The sequence below is a fragment of the Idiotropiscis lumnitzeri genome, chromosome 5 (assembly GCF_059441095.1).
Source record: "Idiotropiscis lumnitzeri isolate Australia: NSW breed Sydney's pygmy pipehorse chromosome 5, RoL_Ilum_1.0, whole genome shotgun sequence".
NCBI classification, from domain to species: domain Eukaryota; kingdom Metazoa; phylum Chordata; class Actinopteri; order Syngnathiformes; family Syngnathidae; genus Idiotropiscis; species Idiotropiscis lumnitzeri.
The window spans coordinates 6,655,802-6,670,317 of NC_142395.1; the positions used below are offsets into that span (position 1 = coordinate 6,655,802).

The 14,516-nt window shown below is 41.3% G+C and overlaps 1 protein-coding gene across 6 annotated transcripts in view; it reads left to right on the forward strand.

Moving 5' to 3' along the window:
• The window catches only part of herc1 (HECT and RLD domain containing E3 ubiquitin protein ligase family member 1), a 69,440-nt gene that overhangs the window by 41,409 nt on the left and 13,515 nt on the right, over positions 1 to 14,516 (forward strand). Inside the window, exons 38-57 of one of the 6 annotated variants that reach the window (XM_088295635.1) lie at positions 256 to 883; positions 1,146 to 1,413; positions 1,764 to 1,974; positions 3,596 to 3,762; positions 4,028 to 4,144; positions 4,300 to 4,543; positions 4,654 to 4,775; positions 4,862 to 5,091; positions 5,514 to 5,782; positions 6,080 to 6,132; positions 6,821 to 7,021; positions 7,702 to 7,876; positions 8,121 to 8,388; positions 10,000 to 10,213; positions 10,644 to 10,903; positions 10,984 to 11,111; positions 11,442 to 11,578; positions 13,739 to 13,939; positions 14,067 to 14,197; positions 14,288 to 14,505. In XM_088295635.1, coding sequence (XP_088151761.1) covers positions 256 to 883; positions 1,146 to 1,413; positions 1,764 to 1,974; positions 3,596 to 3,762; positions 4,028 to 4,144; positions 4,300 to 4,543; positions 4,654 to 4,775; positions 4,862 to 5,091; positions 5,514 to 5,782; positions 6,080 to 6,132; positions 6,821 to 7,021; positions 7,702 to 7,876; positions 8,121 to 8,388; positions 10,000 to 10,213; positions 10,644 to 10,903; positions 10,984 to 11,111; positions 11,442 to 11,578; positions 13,739 to 13,939; positions 14,067 to 14,197; positions 14,288 to 14,505 — 4,242 coding nt within the window. The remainder of the gene's footprint in view (positions 1 to 255; positions 884 to 1,145; positions 1,414 to 1,763; positions 1,975 to 3,595; positions 3,763 to 4,027; positions 4,145 to 4,299; positions 4,544 to 4,653; positions 4,776 to 4,861; positions 5,092 to 5,513; positions 5,783 to 6,079; positions 6,133 to 6,820; positions 7,022 to 7,701; positions 7,877 to 8,120; positions 8,389 to 9,999; positions 10,214 to 10,643; positions 10,904 to 10,983; positions 11,112 to 11,441; positions 11,579 to 13,738; positions 13,940 to 14,066; positions 14,198 to 14,287; positions 14,506 to 14,516) is intronic. The other 5 variants (XM_088295636.1, XM_088295637.1, XM_088295638.1 and 2 more) reach the window with 5 other exon arrangements.

The following is a 14,516-nucleotide window of genomic DNA, read 5'->3' on the forward strand; positions in this document are numbered from 1 at the left end:
TCTTATAATTTGGTGTATTTCTTTTCTGTTCAGTGCTCTGTAGTTGCTTCTCTTCATATCCTCTCTGCTTGACACTTCCATTTTCTACCTTTGCACATCATGATTAATCTATTTTTACATGCATGTCTAGTGGCACAGTTTGTGCCCAAACTATACATTTTTTTCCATCTGTCTTCAAGTTTCTCTCTTGCCCTTTTCCCTCACTTTGCTTTTCCTTCCCTTGTCTGTTTTAATTCTCAACTCACGTCATTAAAGCTTCCCAACTTTCTGGTCGCCTAGTGACACACCGTTGTACAACCTGGAACCTTGTGAGCCTCTGCCCTTCGACGTCACACGTTTCCGTGGCCTCACAGCCTCGCTCCTTTTGGATCTCACCTACCTTACCAGCATCCATGACGAAACAGCTGCTAAGCTCAGCGCGCGGCGCCACGAAAAGAGGCATCGCAACGCGCACTCGACAGGACATGAGCCGACCAGTAATGAAGACAAGGCAGACAACGAAGTGGCCAACCATAATGAATTAAGGGACAATGTTTACACTGTATCGGGAGCAGTTCCAAATACCACCACCTGTGACCTGCGTGTGTCTCATAGTCTTGATGAGGTCAAGGCACATGTGGCACCCAAGTCAGAGAGTGACGCTTCCTCAGCTGGTGTTGGTGGAGCAGGCGGAAATGACACACTTTTCCATGGTCCTGTTGAGGGCAACAGGAAGAAAGGCCACGAGCATGGCTCCCGTAGCCATGAGCCATATCCTTCTTTTACTGCTACCCAATCAGAGACCCACGCGGTTCAGCTTTCCTATCTCTACCTTGGCGCCATGAAGACACTCAGCGTCCTGCTTAGCTGCAGCAAGTATGCTGAGCTTCTGCTTATACCAAAGGTACTCACAGTATAACTGCTCAATCACTGTTGATTTTTCAAATTAAGATTTTGAGTTAGGAAAGAATTAGTTCTGTGGAACCACTGACATCTGGCAAGCTAAGTTGTGTAAAAATTTGTTTGAAAGACAAATCAATCCAATTTGCCTTCAGCCATCGCTACAATTCTTTCGAAATGTGGATTTTTCTCCCTGACTTCAAGTAGCACAATTCCATCCTAATTTCAAATCAGTGATCTAATTCAATCTTGTTATCTCCCTTAAGGTGTTACCAGAATCCAGTGGGCACAATGCTGATGTTAATTCTAACAGCAGTGCAAGCACAACTGCAACATCTCCAATATGCCAAGAAGAGGTGGACATGCGGGCTGCTCTTCAATTTCTAATGCGTCATATGGTGAAGCGGGCAGTTTTACGCTCCCCCATCAAGCGTGCTCTGGGGCTGTCTGACCTGGAGAGGGCACAAGCCATGATCTACAAGCTTGTGGTCAATGGACTACTGGAGGAACCCAGTGGGGCAAAAGTTAAACCTGGTGAGAAAATTCAAACCAAAATTGTTTTGTATTAGAACATTTAAGACTCTGCTTCTGATAGTCAAGTTGTTAATGCGGTCACCATGTGAAATGAATGAGTAGGGAAAAAAATAAAAGCTAAACAAGCACACAATGTGTATTAAGATAAGATAAGATGTCCTTTATTAGTCCCACAATGGGGAAATTTGATTTTTGTTTTGTTATAAAATTTGCAAAACATCTGTTTTCTGCCATCTCAGTCAGTGTGATGTTCTAACTTCTTAATTGCTACTGCTTTGATAGTGTCTACTGGCTTAACTGTTGTGCAAGTATGCAAAATAACAAGTGTGTTTCTTTGTGACTGTTTTTAGGAGTGAAAATTGAGCCAGAGAGTGAAGGCGAGGGTGTCGATGGTGAACAGCTGGTACAGACACCAGTCACCACCAGCCCCTCTGCCTCTAGTACCACCTCCTTCATGAGCTCCTCTCTAGAGGACACCACCACTGCAACCACACCTGTCACGGACACCGAAACTGTCCCTGCCTCAGAGTCTCCCGGGGTCATGCCCCTCAGCCTTCTCAGGTTAGGTCATATGTCGTGTACATTAGTCATGTTGCAAATCTTATCATGATATATATCTCCATGAGCAGAAGTCCTTTAAGGATTTTGGGGCTTGAATACAATGTGCAACACCAAATTGATTTGGGGTCTTGTTTTATGACAGATGTCAGTCCCTCATTCTTCATGTCTTTAAGCAATGCACAGTCATGGGGCAACTGTCGAGCGCAGCGCTTATTTTAGTCACAAAGTTTCCTGACTCGCGTGAGCTAGATCTTTGTCAGTACATTTACATAACTTTGAATTGGAGTTTCAAACTGGAGTTAGTCTGACTCTTGACTTAAATTAAGAAAGTGACAAGTAGCCGCCATCTTGTTGGAATTTTCTTTAAAAAAAACAACAACAAAAAACAATAATTTGCAACACAAATGCCTCTAAAATACCCCTTAACAGAAAAATTATTGAGTAAACAATTGCTGCCTATATCACATGACCTCCTATACATATTGTTAAATTTGCGCACCTACTTAAGTCGATTTTTTATTTTTTTTTTAAATAATGACTAGTCATGCAGTTTGAAACGTTGCAGTAATTTTAAGGAGCCCACTTGGAGCCCACCTCGAGATTTTGGTCCAGGCGAGGTAATTTGGAGATCTTAACTGGAACCTACCGTATTCGGAAACTCAATAGTGTTATTCAAATGTGCCATTCGGTTATTCAAAGTGCCCCAAAAAAGAAGTGTCAGAGCCCAGTGCCTGAGGAAGTACAAGGAAACAGTTCAAGTAAAAACTGTTTTATAACATACGCTCCGTCTGGAAATTAAGAGAAGGGGAATGCGCTCTGCCTCTCCAAACACACACACTCTCAGAATGGTGTTTGGGCATCAGAGTGAATTTCTGAATGCACCCCGTGTTGACAGCAATAAACAAGTTCCACTTCTAACTACGGAGACATTTTTCTTTTTTGTTTAAAGTGGCTCATATTAACTACAAACGCCTGCTACATTAAAGTGCTCTATGAATACAATTGTTTTTCTACTAGTACTACTTCTTCGTCTTTTTACCATTTCTCCTTCTACTGTCTCTTGGCAGCTGGCAAATTCATTTTAGCCACTTTTACCACCACTTTCTTTCCACCAGCGGTAATGCACAGAAATTCATCACAATTCAGAATTGGGGACTTTGGGGTCCAGTCCAAGCTTAAATCACACCTCATTATAAATTACAGTACCAGTCAAACTGTGGAAAAAAAGTATGACTTATATAAATGTGAAATACCGTAGTTATCAAAACAGGTGTAGACGTCAAACGTTCTACATTAACAGTGGTCCAACCGGGATTTCATAAATAAATGGAGTGATTCTACGCATACTTACAGGCGGGCCAATATTTTGATTCCCTTCCCAAGTTTATATACAGAAACAACGCATGTAGTAGTTGGTCTCTCCTCAAACAAGATGTTTTCTTATTATTTATGGAGTGTGTGTGATTCAGTTAAGCACAATTAATTCATGATCAATCCAAAAAACATTGATCAATAAAGTCTTATATTTTTCTTATTTTTCAAATGCTTGGTTGTATGGATCATGGCTTGAGGGATGTTTCAATTTCATTTATGAATTTGAGCTGAATTTCTTTTGGCACAGACAAATGTTCTCCAGCTACCCAACAACCACCTTGGTTCCAACTCGGCGAGCACAAACACCTCCAGTGTCATCTCTGCCAACGTCACCTTCTGATGACGTCGGCCGCAGGCAGAGTCTCACCTCCCCTGACTCACAGCCAAGCAGACCGCAAAACAGGTCTGGTACCTGTAAGTATGCCATGCCATCATGCCATGTTTACATGACTGAATAAATACAACCCAAGGAGATATAAAAGTTTCTGGATGATTATTTTATTCTCCAAGGGGGAGAACAATACAGACCTATCTCGTTCTATGTGAAAATGTAATTGCCCCCCCTTTGTTAAATCACCAAGCACCTGTGACTCACCACGGTTTTTGGAAAGCTGAGTTCAATTTTTTTTTTTCTTAATTTTTTTCTTTTTACTCACTAATGGCTCTTAATTTGCTTCAGCTCTTTCAGACCCTAGCAGTAGGCTGTCAACATCTCCACCGCCTCCTGCAATTGCTGTACCCTTGCTGGAGATGGGCTTCTCCTTGCGCCAAATCACCAAAGCTTTGGAGGCAACTGGTCAGTCTCTACTAAATTGGCATGTTCTTGCATTTTTCATTGTATTATCATGCTCATTATTAAAGAAAAACAGAGTAACCATGATTGTATTTAGAATCAACATTAGATGACCACGGTGTGATCTGTTGAATGGTTAGACATCTCTACATTTGCAGGTGCAAGAGGAGAAGCAGATGCCCAGAACATCACAGTGCTCGCAATGTGGATGATAGAACATCCTGGTACAGACGACGGGCATGATGAGCCTCAGACAAGAGGCACTGGAAGTGATGTGACAGACTCCCCGTGTCCTGGTGCCACAGCATCTGCTGGAGGCAAATCCCGGGACCGAAACTCCTATGTTTCTTCACCGGGAGACATTGCTGATGTTTCTGAAATGGAGGAGGGCTTTAGTGAGAGGTACAAATGCATTGAAATGCTTGGTCTATTGTGTTGGATTTATTCAGAACCCCTACTTATAAGAAAGTTTAACGACAGATGATATAATAATCTGTTTGTGCCCACTATAGTCCAGAGGGACAAGAGCAGGATAATGCCTCAGCATCGAGTGGCGTTCCCCTGAGAGGACGTTCTGCTGTTTCTAGGAAGCACCACTTTGACCTGGCTGCACGCAGATTATTTGCCCGTGCTGGTGAGAATTGGTCATTACAGTTGGTAAAACAAAACCTAAATGATGATCTTGCTTCCTGTCCCTGCTTTCATTTTCTCCACTGTTAGCTGGATTGTACCGCTCAGTGCAGGCTCAACACAGCCAGTCACGCAGGGATGTCCCATGCCACCTGCCACAACAAGACCCCGGTGCCCTTTATGACTTTAACCTTCTGGATGAAGAGCTTGAGATGGATCTGGATGAGGAGACGATGGAGGTCATGTTTGGCCAGGAACTTGCCAATGACACTGACATTCTGGGAATGTGGATCCCGGAGGTACTGGACTGGCCAACATGGGTGTGTGTGACTTTATGCTATGAACAGAGAGGGCTGCCGTCATGAATCAGGTCTTAGTTGTCCTGCATTACCTCTCACTCACAATCTAGTCAAATGAGCACGCTGAATTTGCTATACCTATTAATCAGCTATTTAAAAAATAAAAAATAAGATGCACTTTTTTAGGACATAGTATCGATTTAGTTGGCATGACTTGAATTTCTCTTCTCTGTCTTTTAAAAATGTAGTCACGTGAATGCTGTCTGTTGCTTGGGAAAATAATCCACGGCGCAACACTGCACTGCAGCTTCCACCTGTCATAAACTAATGTCTTTGACATACTATTCCATGAATGCACAACTCAATACTGAAAAGTGTTAATATATGTTTGTTCAATCTTTGTCAATTTGTTTCTTTGTGTGTTACATTGCCACACATCACAGCATGTATGTGAGACAGATGACCGTGATGAAATGGTGGTGTGCGAGTTGTGCGAAGCAAATGTAGCCAACTTCAACCAACATATGAAGAAAAGTCACCCTGGGTGCGGTCGCAGTGCCAACCGGCAAGGCTACCGGAGCAACGGCTCCTACGTTGATGGCTGGTTTGGAGGGGAGTGTGGCAGTGGAAACCCTTACTACCTTCTCTGTGGTGCCTGTAGAGAGAAATATTTGGCCATCAAAAGCAAGGCAAAAGTTCCAATTGTGGAAAGGTAAGCACAAATGTATGCATTTTGAACATCAGTGTGGTTGGCTCACAGTCTCATATTTATTTGTCCCACATAATTCACTCTAATCATTTGTCATTGTCCTCTAATTCTAACTATAAAGAAACAAAAGCTAGTTTACAATAGCTTGTCCTGTTTTTTTTTTCTGGTCTCCCCACAATTTGAGAGGTTTTGAGTTAGACACTTTATTTTAGATGTACTACTTGGCAAATGGCAATTTATGTTTGTATTTTAGGTGTGTAAAATCTATTTCTTTAATATCACTTGATTTTGTTGTTTCAGATATAAGGGTCAGGCTCCTGACCTTCTGGGAAAGCAAGACAGTGTCTATGAAGGTACAGTGTCCTTGAACACAGAACACTATAAAAATATAAGGGCCTGATTTAGTAGAAATCCAAATAGTGGTTTCTAAATTTTGTCTTCACTCATACAGAATTGCATCCCATGTAATCCGGCATTTTGCGCTTCATCTCTTACTAAGTTTCTAAATAATGCACAAAGTCCCTGTAGCTTGGTATACCTCATCCAGAAAACTGCTGCAAGAGAGGCCAGCACCAATTGTCACAGTATACTGAAATGACCTGCCATGAAAAGCCAAAAAGTTCAAAGCAATTTTGGCATGTCATGGAGAAGCTCTAGAATTGCATTGCTGTTCGTTTTGATCCCCGATAGGTCGCGCAAATATTTCTTTCTGAGAATCCTTGCCGCCTCTTATTTTGTCTGTGCTGTGTTGCTTTTCACACTTGTTTGCACTTGTCTTTTAGTGGCAGTATTTAAAAATGCTAAATCAGCCAGTTTGTCTAAGATTTGATAAATAAATGCTGCATGCTAAATTAATCAATGTGCATAGACTCCTCCCAGAAGTGCAAAATTAACTGCGTCTAAATTTTGTGTGTTTGGCAGACACAACTAATAAATCTGGTTCCACATCGATTTGCATGAGCCAACCTTTAGTAAATCAGGCCCCAAGTGTGTTGAAATAGTTCTTCGAATTTACGTCCTCTGTTTTTTGTGACACCTCAGAGGACTGGGACATGATGGATGTTGATGAAGATGAGAAACTAACAGGGGAAGAAGAATTTGAGCTTTTAGCAGGTCCATTGGGTCTGAGTGAACGCAGGACTGTCCCAGAGGCTGTGCAGTTCCCTGATAGTGACCCTTTGGGGGCCTCTGCAGCCATGGTAACTGCCACCAACAGTATGGAGGAAACATTGCTGCAGATTGGTGAGTATGCCCTATCAATAAAGTTAATAAAAAAGATAAGTATTTACATACAGATGGAGAGTGATGGGTGACAGAGGAGCCACCCGAACATGTGCGAGAGGCTTGGGTGCTCGATTTCAATGTTTCATATTCAATTGTTCTAAAGTGTTTAAAATGTATTTGTTTTAATTAAAGTATTCTAATAAGTATCCCTTTAGTATTTTTTTATACCCAACTGAAATGAATTTGAAGTAGTTTCCCAGAAATTATTCCACTGCCCTTTATTGATGTTTTTGCCATGGTATCGTTTCAGTTCCTGTATCGAGGTAGTTTTTTTTAGTCATAGTATCGAAGTCATCTTCAAATCCAAACTCACCATTGCAAACAGCTGCCTTCAGGCAAAATCCTCTCTAAAACCATCATATTTTCATGAACCCCCCAAAAAAACTCAAAGACCGCCGTTTTCAACCCTCAGTAATTTAAAAAAAAATAACACACACACACACTTGGGATTTGACTAATAGTGTTGATTTGCGGGGGGTGGGGGGGGGAATCATCAAATTCTGTATATGCAGAGTGTCTCCTATTTTTGTGTAAATCATAAAAATACTGTACCATAAATATAGACAGTGCAACACAAAAAAAAAAGTTAGATAATCAGTGCTCTCAGAAAAGTTAACGTCAGGTGTATTTATTTGCAGGTTGTCAGATATCAGTGGATAAAAGTTCTTCAGGCAGGGTAACACTTGGGGAACAGGCAGCCGCCCTACAGAACCCCCACGACCGAGTGATGGCCCTGAGAAGGGTGACCTCTGCAGCCCAGGTTCTGCTTGCCAGGACCATGGTGATGAGAGCTCTTTCTCTGCTCTCTGTCAGGTAGTTTTCACCCACGTACACTGGCAGAAGTCCCAATTGCACTATGCATTCACTTAAGCAAACGCAAACAACATAATACAATATGATACATGCGTACGCCATAGTTTTTTGCGTAGATATTAATAATAATAGTAGTAATAACGAGAATGATAATATACAACCCAAATGTGTAATGTGTATGCATTGTCTTGTACTCTACCTATACAACCCCCCTCTCTACCATCACTACCTCCCTTCAACCCAGCGGTTCAAGCTGCAGCCTTGCTGCTGGCCTGGAATCACTTGGTTTAACAGATATCAGGACTCTGGTCAGGTTCATGTGCCTGGCGGCGGCGGGCCGGGCTGGGCTTTCTACCGGTCCAACGTCAGCCTCGGGCCATGCCGAAAGGACACGTGGAGCTGCCAAAGCCAGCAAACCAATTTCCTGTCTAGCTTATCTCAGCACAGCAGTGGGCTGCTTGGCCTCCAATAGCCCCAATGCTGCCAAATTGCTGGTGCAGCTATGTACACAGGTAATTTACACTAGCCAAATTTAAAAAGCTTGATAAAACTGTAACAATAATATGGTTTATGATGTCATTTAATTAACAATCTCCTCGGACGGCCCATTTCGAGGTATTGATGGGAAAATATTGTAAAGTCTGATACATATCTGGTGTTGCCATCTTGTGTTGAGTCTTGTATTCACTAAAAGACAGTGGCGGGCCGTGCATTTCACATGTAAGCCTTCAGTGAAGTCCTATTTAGTCCGACAGACTTGAAATAATCCCCCTCATATGACCATGATTTATGACACCACGGCTGGAGAAGTAATATACTGAAACACTCTTACACAGTACTGAGTGAGTGTTAGACGACCTTGCTTCTCTTGAAAGGTCCCTCTTGAAAATGGCCTCGCAAGTGTATCTGCAATTAAATTCACACTCTTTAATCCTTCGGCAAGTGTGGTTTAAAAAAGCAATATTTTAGGTTTTTGAACGGTCGCCAGTTCCGACTTTCTGGTGTGTTGACACTACATAGTGCTGCCTCCTCTCAAGTGAGTATTCCATCACAATACGCGTTTATTGCCTTCAACGTAAGGACAGCGAAAAGGCTTTACTGTCATCAACTCGTGATCTGATTGACTATTGCAACTCGCTAGCAACCGTAAGCGCACCCTTCACTCACACAGAACAGACGCCCACACGATTGTATCTGACGGCCTTGGATGAAGGATGAATATTGTGTGCTACTCATCTCATGAAATCTGCCTGGCAACACAAGCTAGCTGAATTCTGATTGGATAATAACTCAAAACTAAAAGTTCAACGCTAGGATATAATATCAATGTGAAGAATATGATCTTGATTCCTTGGTTATGTTAGGCCAGCAGAGAAGGCATTACCCTTGCTTGATTTAAATTTTACGAGTTTTGCAGCCACCTTTACGCGATCAATTTAACACGTTTTGTTATGCAAAAGTAGTGCTTTTCCTTGTTTTTTTTTTCACTTATTGAGGAGACATCTTTGAATTCCGCCATGATAATATATATTTTTTTATATAGACCAGAATCCTGCGCTAGGCGCTTCTCTCTGTAGCAGCCAATATCGATCCAGAATCGCCTCTCAATGGCGCTACGACATAGCTCTGCTTCCTGCAGGCCAAGAAGGAGCAAACATGTCTGCGTGCATTTGCTACCATGCCGTCTTTGACAGATCGGTCCTGCAAGCGTTTATAAGCTTGCTTTAGTACAACCAGAGTAATCAAAATGTCTTTATATCCAATTTGTCTTGTCTATTTTTTGATCTGATAACCAGAGTTACTCGTTAAAGCAGTTAAAGCGCTACAAGTCCGCTGGCCGGTGCTTGCGGTCCACTGTTTTAAAGATTGATATAATTGATTCTGTGCTTGTCACTGTATACTTGTTGGGTTCATCCTATGCTTGTATGCGCAGTACATTCTTTAATTTTGATGTTGAGAACAATTGAAGCAATAAACAGTTCAGATTGAAAGCAATATTTTATTAAGAATCTTTTATGTACAATACTATACGTTACTTTGTCATATACAGTCAATCCCTGTTGCTGCATTTGACTGTAAATTTGATTTAGTGTCTTTGTTGAGGCTTTATCTTTCATTTCCAGAATCTGATCTCCGCAGCAACAGGCATGAATCTGACAACAGTGGATGATCCAGTCCAGAGGAAATTTCTACCCAGCTTCCTACGCGGTGTGGCAGAGGAGAACAAGCTTATTACCTCTCCCAACTTTGTAGTGACGCAGGCTCTGGTAGCTCTCCTGGCCGATAAAGTGGCAAAATTCAGGCCTGCTTATGACAAGGCTGATATGGAGAAAAGAGGTGTGTTGTCTTTGCATAGAAGGAATGTTGAGTGTTTGTTAGATACTTAGTTACTTTAACCTTAACATTTTCGACTACTAATTTCTCTCGCAATGTATTTATACAATTGTCTTGATGCATTAAAATGATGTTCAACACTAAAACAAAATATTATAATCTAGCAGTTGGTGTGTGCTGCAGTTTTTGTGGTTGAACTGTTGTATCTGATTAGTTCTTGTCATCTAATTATAATAAAAAGTAAATGGTCTTTTCGAAATCGTCAGATACGTACCACCCACATTGATTATTTATGTGAATGTGCCACTTTTTAGTTCATGCTTTTCACCTCACCTTTTGTTTTTTTCATACTTTTTTGTGTCTTTCTGTCTTTTTTTGTTTGTACATTCTCTCACTTACGGGCAATCCTTGTGATCTTGTTTTCCATGTCAAGCAGGTCTAATTGCGCATTTGTATGCCCATCCTTCCCATAATCCCTCCGCTGTAGGCCCTCTGGAGCTGGCCAATGCTCTGGCCGCCTGTTGCCTGTCCTCCAGGCTTTCTTCACAACATCGACAGTGGGCCGCCCAGCAGCTGGTGCGCACACTAGCTGCCCATGACCGCGACAATCAGAGCAGGCCGCAGACCTTTGCCGATATGGCAGGGGACCTGCGAAAGTGCTCTTTTATCAAGTTGGAAGCTCATCAGAGTCGAGTGAGTTGTCATAAGAATGTGCCTTTGCTGATTTACAACTTGTGTATTTGACGTTCAAATGCATGTTTCTTGTGACTTAGGTCCTCACATGCTGTTGGTGCAAAAAGAAAGGCTTGTTGGCAACTAGTGGAAATGATGGCACAGTCAGGGTGTGGAATGTTACCAAAAGCCAGTATACCCTCCAGCAGACCTGTATCTTCAATAAGGAGTAAGACAACAAATCCACAAACCTTGACTTGCTCTACACCTGTAAAAGAAAACCTTGATCACTCTTCATCATTCAGTATAGTGGCAATTCTTTTTATTTTGCTGAAATTGTTGCAATAACGAGTGTAACGATCTTAATTTTTTTGCCCAAGGATACACAAATACAAAGATAAACAAGCAAACCAATGAATGCATAATGGAATTTGTTTGTTGTTGTTTCCTCTTTGTAATCAACCGAAAAACCTTTTACAATAAAATACTCTTTCTAAGGGACAACTTGTCCAACACTGTATCAATTGTTTTCTTTGTTTTTGTGATATTTTCTTACCAGTGATGGTTCTTCACCGGAGGGCCGGGCATGTTTGGGATCTCCCAGTGATTTTTGCCTGTCTCCGCTGGCTTGGAGTGTGACTGGAAAATATCTTGCATCTGCTATGGAGAAAATGGTCAACATCTGGCAAGTTAATGGTAAACATTCCACCTACTCTTTGTCAGTCTGTTATTTGTCAAAGGAAAATCAATTAGTAAGTATAGTTTTCATAATAAAATATATACTTGCCAGTAATTTATTGTATTTTCCCACTATCTATAAATGGCAGAATTTTACTATGAACACTCACTATTTGTATTGAAAGGAAGTATGTATTTAAAATGCATACGGGTGTCGAACTGCAGATATGCATTGGCTAGTTTTAAGTTGTAACATCACCATTCACCACTAGATGGCAAACATGGCTTAGTTGCGCTTACCCCAGTTCTTGGATCGCCCTATACGACAGCATTTACGCATTTTGAACTATGGGAGCCTCTAATTGCCCCAACCCTTTTTCGTTTATATTGAATTTGCATTTCTTTAATGTATTCCGGACCTAAGCCTTTCATTGATTTATCGACGATCATCATAATTTTTAAATCCATTCTACAGCTGACTGGGGGCCAGTGTAAAGCATCTAAGACTAGTGTCATATGTTCTGATATATTTGTCCTGGTAAGCTGAGGCATTCCGATGCTCATTTGAGGGAGTCCTGTCAGAAGACCATTACAATCATCAAGGATACTGGGAAAAAAAAGTATGGTTAAGCTTCTCCTGGTCTGGAGCATGCAACTCCTCAATCTGGATGTTTTTCAGATAGTTAAACACTGTTTTAGTGATTTATGTGGGTTTCGGACTTAGTCTTTGGCTTTTAAAGACAGTGACTCCAATTGTTTACTAACAGCAGTCCTCTCAGTTGTTTTGGTTTAGTTGAAGTTGTTGAACTATTGTCATTTGGGGACGTAGCTATTGCCTTGATGACCAACGTTCTGAAGAATTTGACCCAAGGGATGCATACAGGCTGAACAAAAGGGGGCTATATACTGACTCTTGAGGGATCTCCAAACTCAGTACTCTGTGGTGCAAATATTATTGATGAGATTATGAATATTGAATAAACATTTGACATCTCGAGCGCTCCGACACAATGTTGTCAGCCGTTTACGTGTTCCCGTCTGAGACCATCTGCTAAATTGCTATTGTCGGCTTACTTTATGTATTGATTAGAGTGGCCACAAACTATTGAGGTAGTTGACTAATCACCAACAGTAGTCACGATTAGTTGACTAATCGGATCATATGTAAATTTGGCATGTCGTACTAGCAAGTAGCTCCCCTTATATAACCAGATTTAGTTTACAGCTGGAATTATTTAAGGCATGTACAAATTAATAAGATAATACAACATTCAACTTTGAATTAAGAAAATGCACTGGGCTAAAGAAAACAAAACTAAACACTTGCATTGGTTTTTAATTTTATTTTGTTTTTATTTAACCCTTATCCAAAATGTTTTCCTTTTCTTCACGGGTATGCAGATAATTTAATAGTATTGAATTTAGATTTACAAAATCAACGCACATTGTACAAACAAAATAAAATCCTTATGTAAATAATGTCAGGGGTTACACACTTTTTTTTGCAGCATAACGTAGTATATTGCAACAAACTTAATTATATTTTATTTTTATGTGATGCCAATGAGGGTGTGTGGCTTTGAGTACTGGTTTTACCCAGCTCATGAACGCATCATTACGTTTGCGAGAGAGGGTGTGTGAGATCTTTCTCTTCAATGTCAAACACGGGAAAACACGCATTGTTTTGGTTGTTAATCAACAAGAGATCGCTGACTAATGACTCGTTAATCCATCAACGCTACAATATGTTAGTGTACCATAAACGACATTGTGTTAGTGTGAGTGTTACATAGTTGCATCAAGCACCCACCGTAACCCGTGTTAAAATGCTTCTTGTTAGTGGGATAGTTTATTTGTCACCACAGAGGAGATGATCCGCGTCATGCAGCTTGTTACTGCTGCTGTGCACGGACTTGCATATAGTACAAATAAAGTCCGTACTGCTGCGGCACAAGTTAGCTTAGCGCCTAACATTCAAGCAGTGGTGAAACAAATAACTTCCAGGACTATGGGTGACAGCGCGATCAGTACAGCTCTGGTTAGTGTGACCTGCTTCGTGAGCGTGGGGCATAAGAGCCCTAAGAAATGCAGCTTTGACAATCTCAAAATCGCATTGTCTGTGATGGCTATTTTGGTCCCAAAATGATAAATGGTTCATCGTTCATTTCCTCCCTGTAGGTGGTAAAGGCCTTTTGGATGTGCAGCCTCACTGGGTTTCAGCAGTGTCTTGGCCTGAAGATGAAGCAGAATCTTTGTGGTCTGGGGAACCCACAGACATGCTTCTGGTGGGTCGAATGGACGGGTCGCTGGGTCTCATTGAAGTATTGGATTCCTGCAGTATGCACCGCACTGAATTGGAGCACTGCTACAGGAAAGATGGTATGGCAAATGTGTTCTATTTGTTCTTGCCAGCAGCATGTAATGAATGGTTTTGATGGCATTGTGAATAACAATACGACGAAATATTTTACATGTTTACGATTGACATTTAGATTATTTTTTTCAGTGGCGGTGATGACTATAGCCTGGTACAGAGAAGACAAGCCTTTTGCAGTGGGATACGCAGATGGCAAGCTGTTGATTGGATCCAAAGAGCCCTTAGAACAAGGAGCCATTGTGGTCATTGATGCTCACAAGGTTTAAATATTCTCAATATATATATATAAAGTTAAATATGACAGTAAATTTACAATCGACACGCAAGAAATCTGTATGCATGTTTTTCAGGAATCAATCACTAATATGAAATGGAATCCTACTGGTCAAATCTTGATGACATGTGCCAAAGAAGAGACGGTGAAACTTTGGGCCAATGCTGACTCGCGTTCTGAACTGGGCACAGGCTGGCATTGTTTAATGAGTCTCAAACAACCTTCCCCAGTGAATGGTGTTGCGTGGTGCAGCTTACCTGGAAGTGGCCCAAAGCCCCTCAACATGCTATCTATGTAAGTCATTT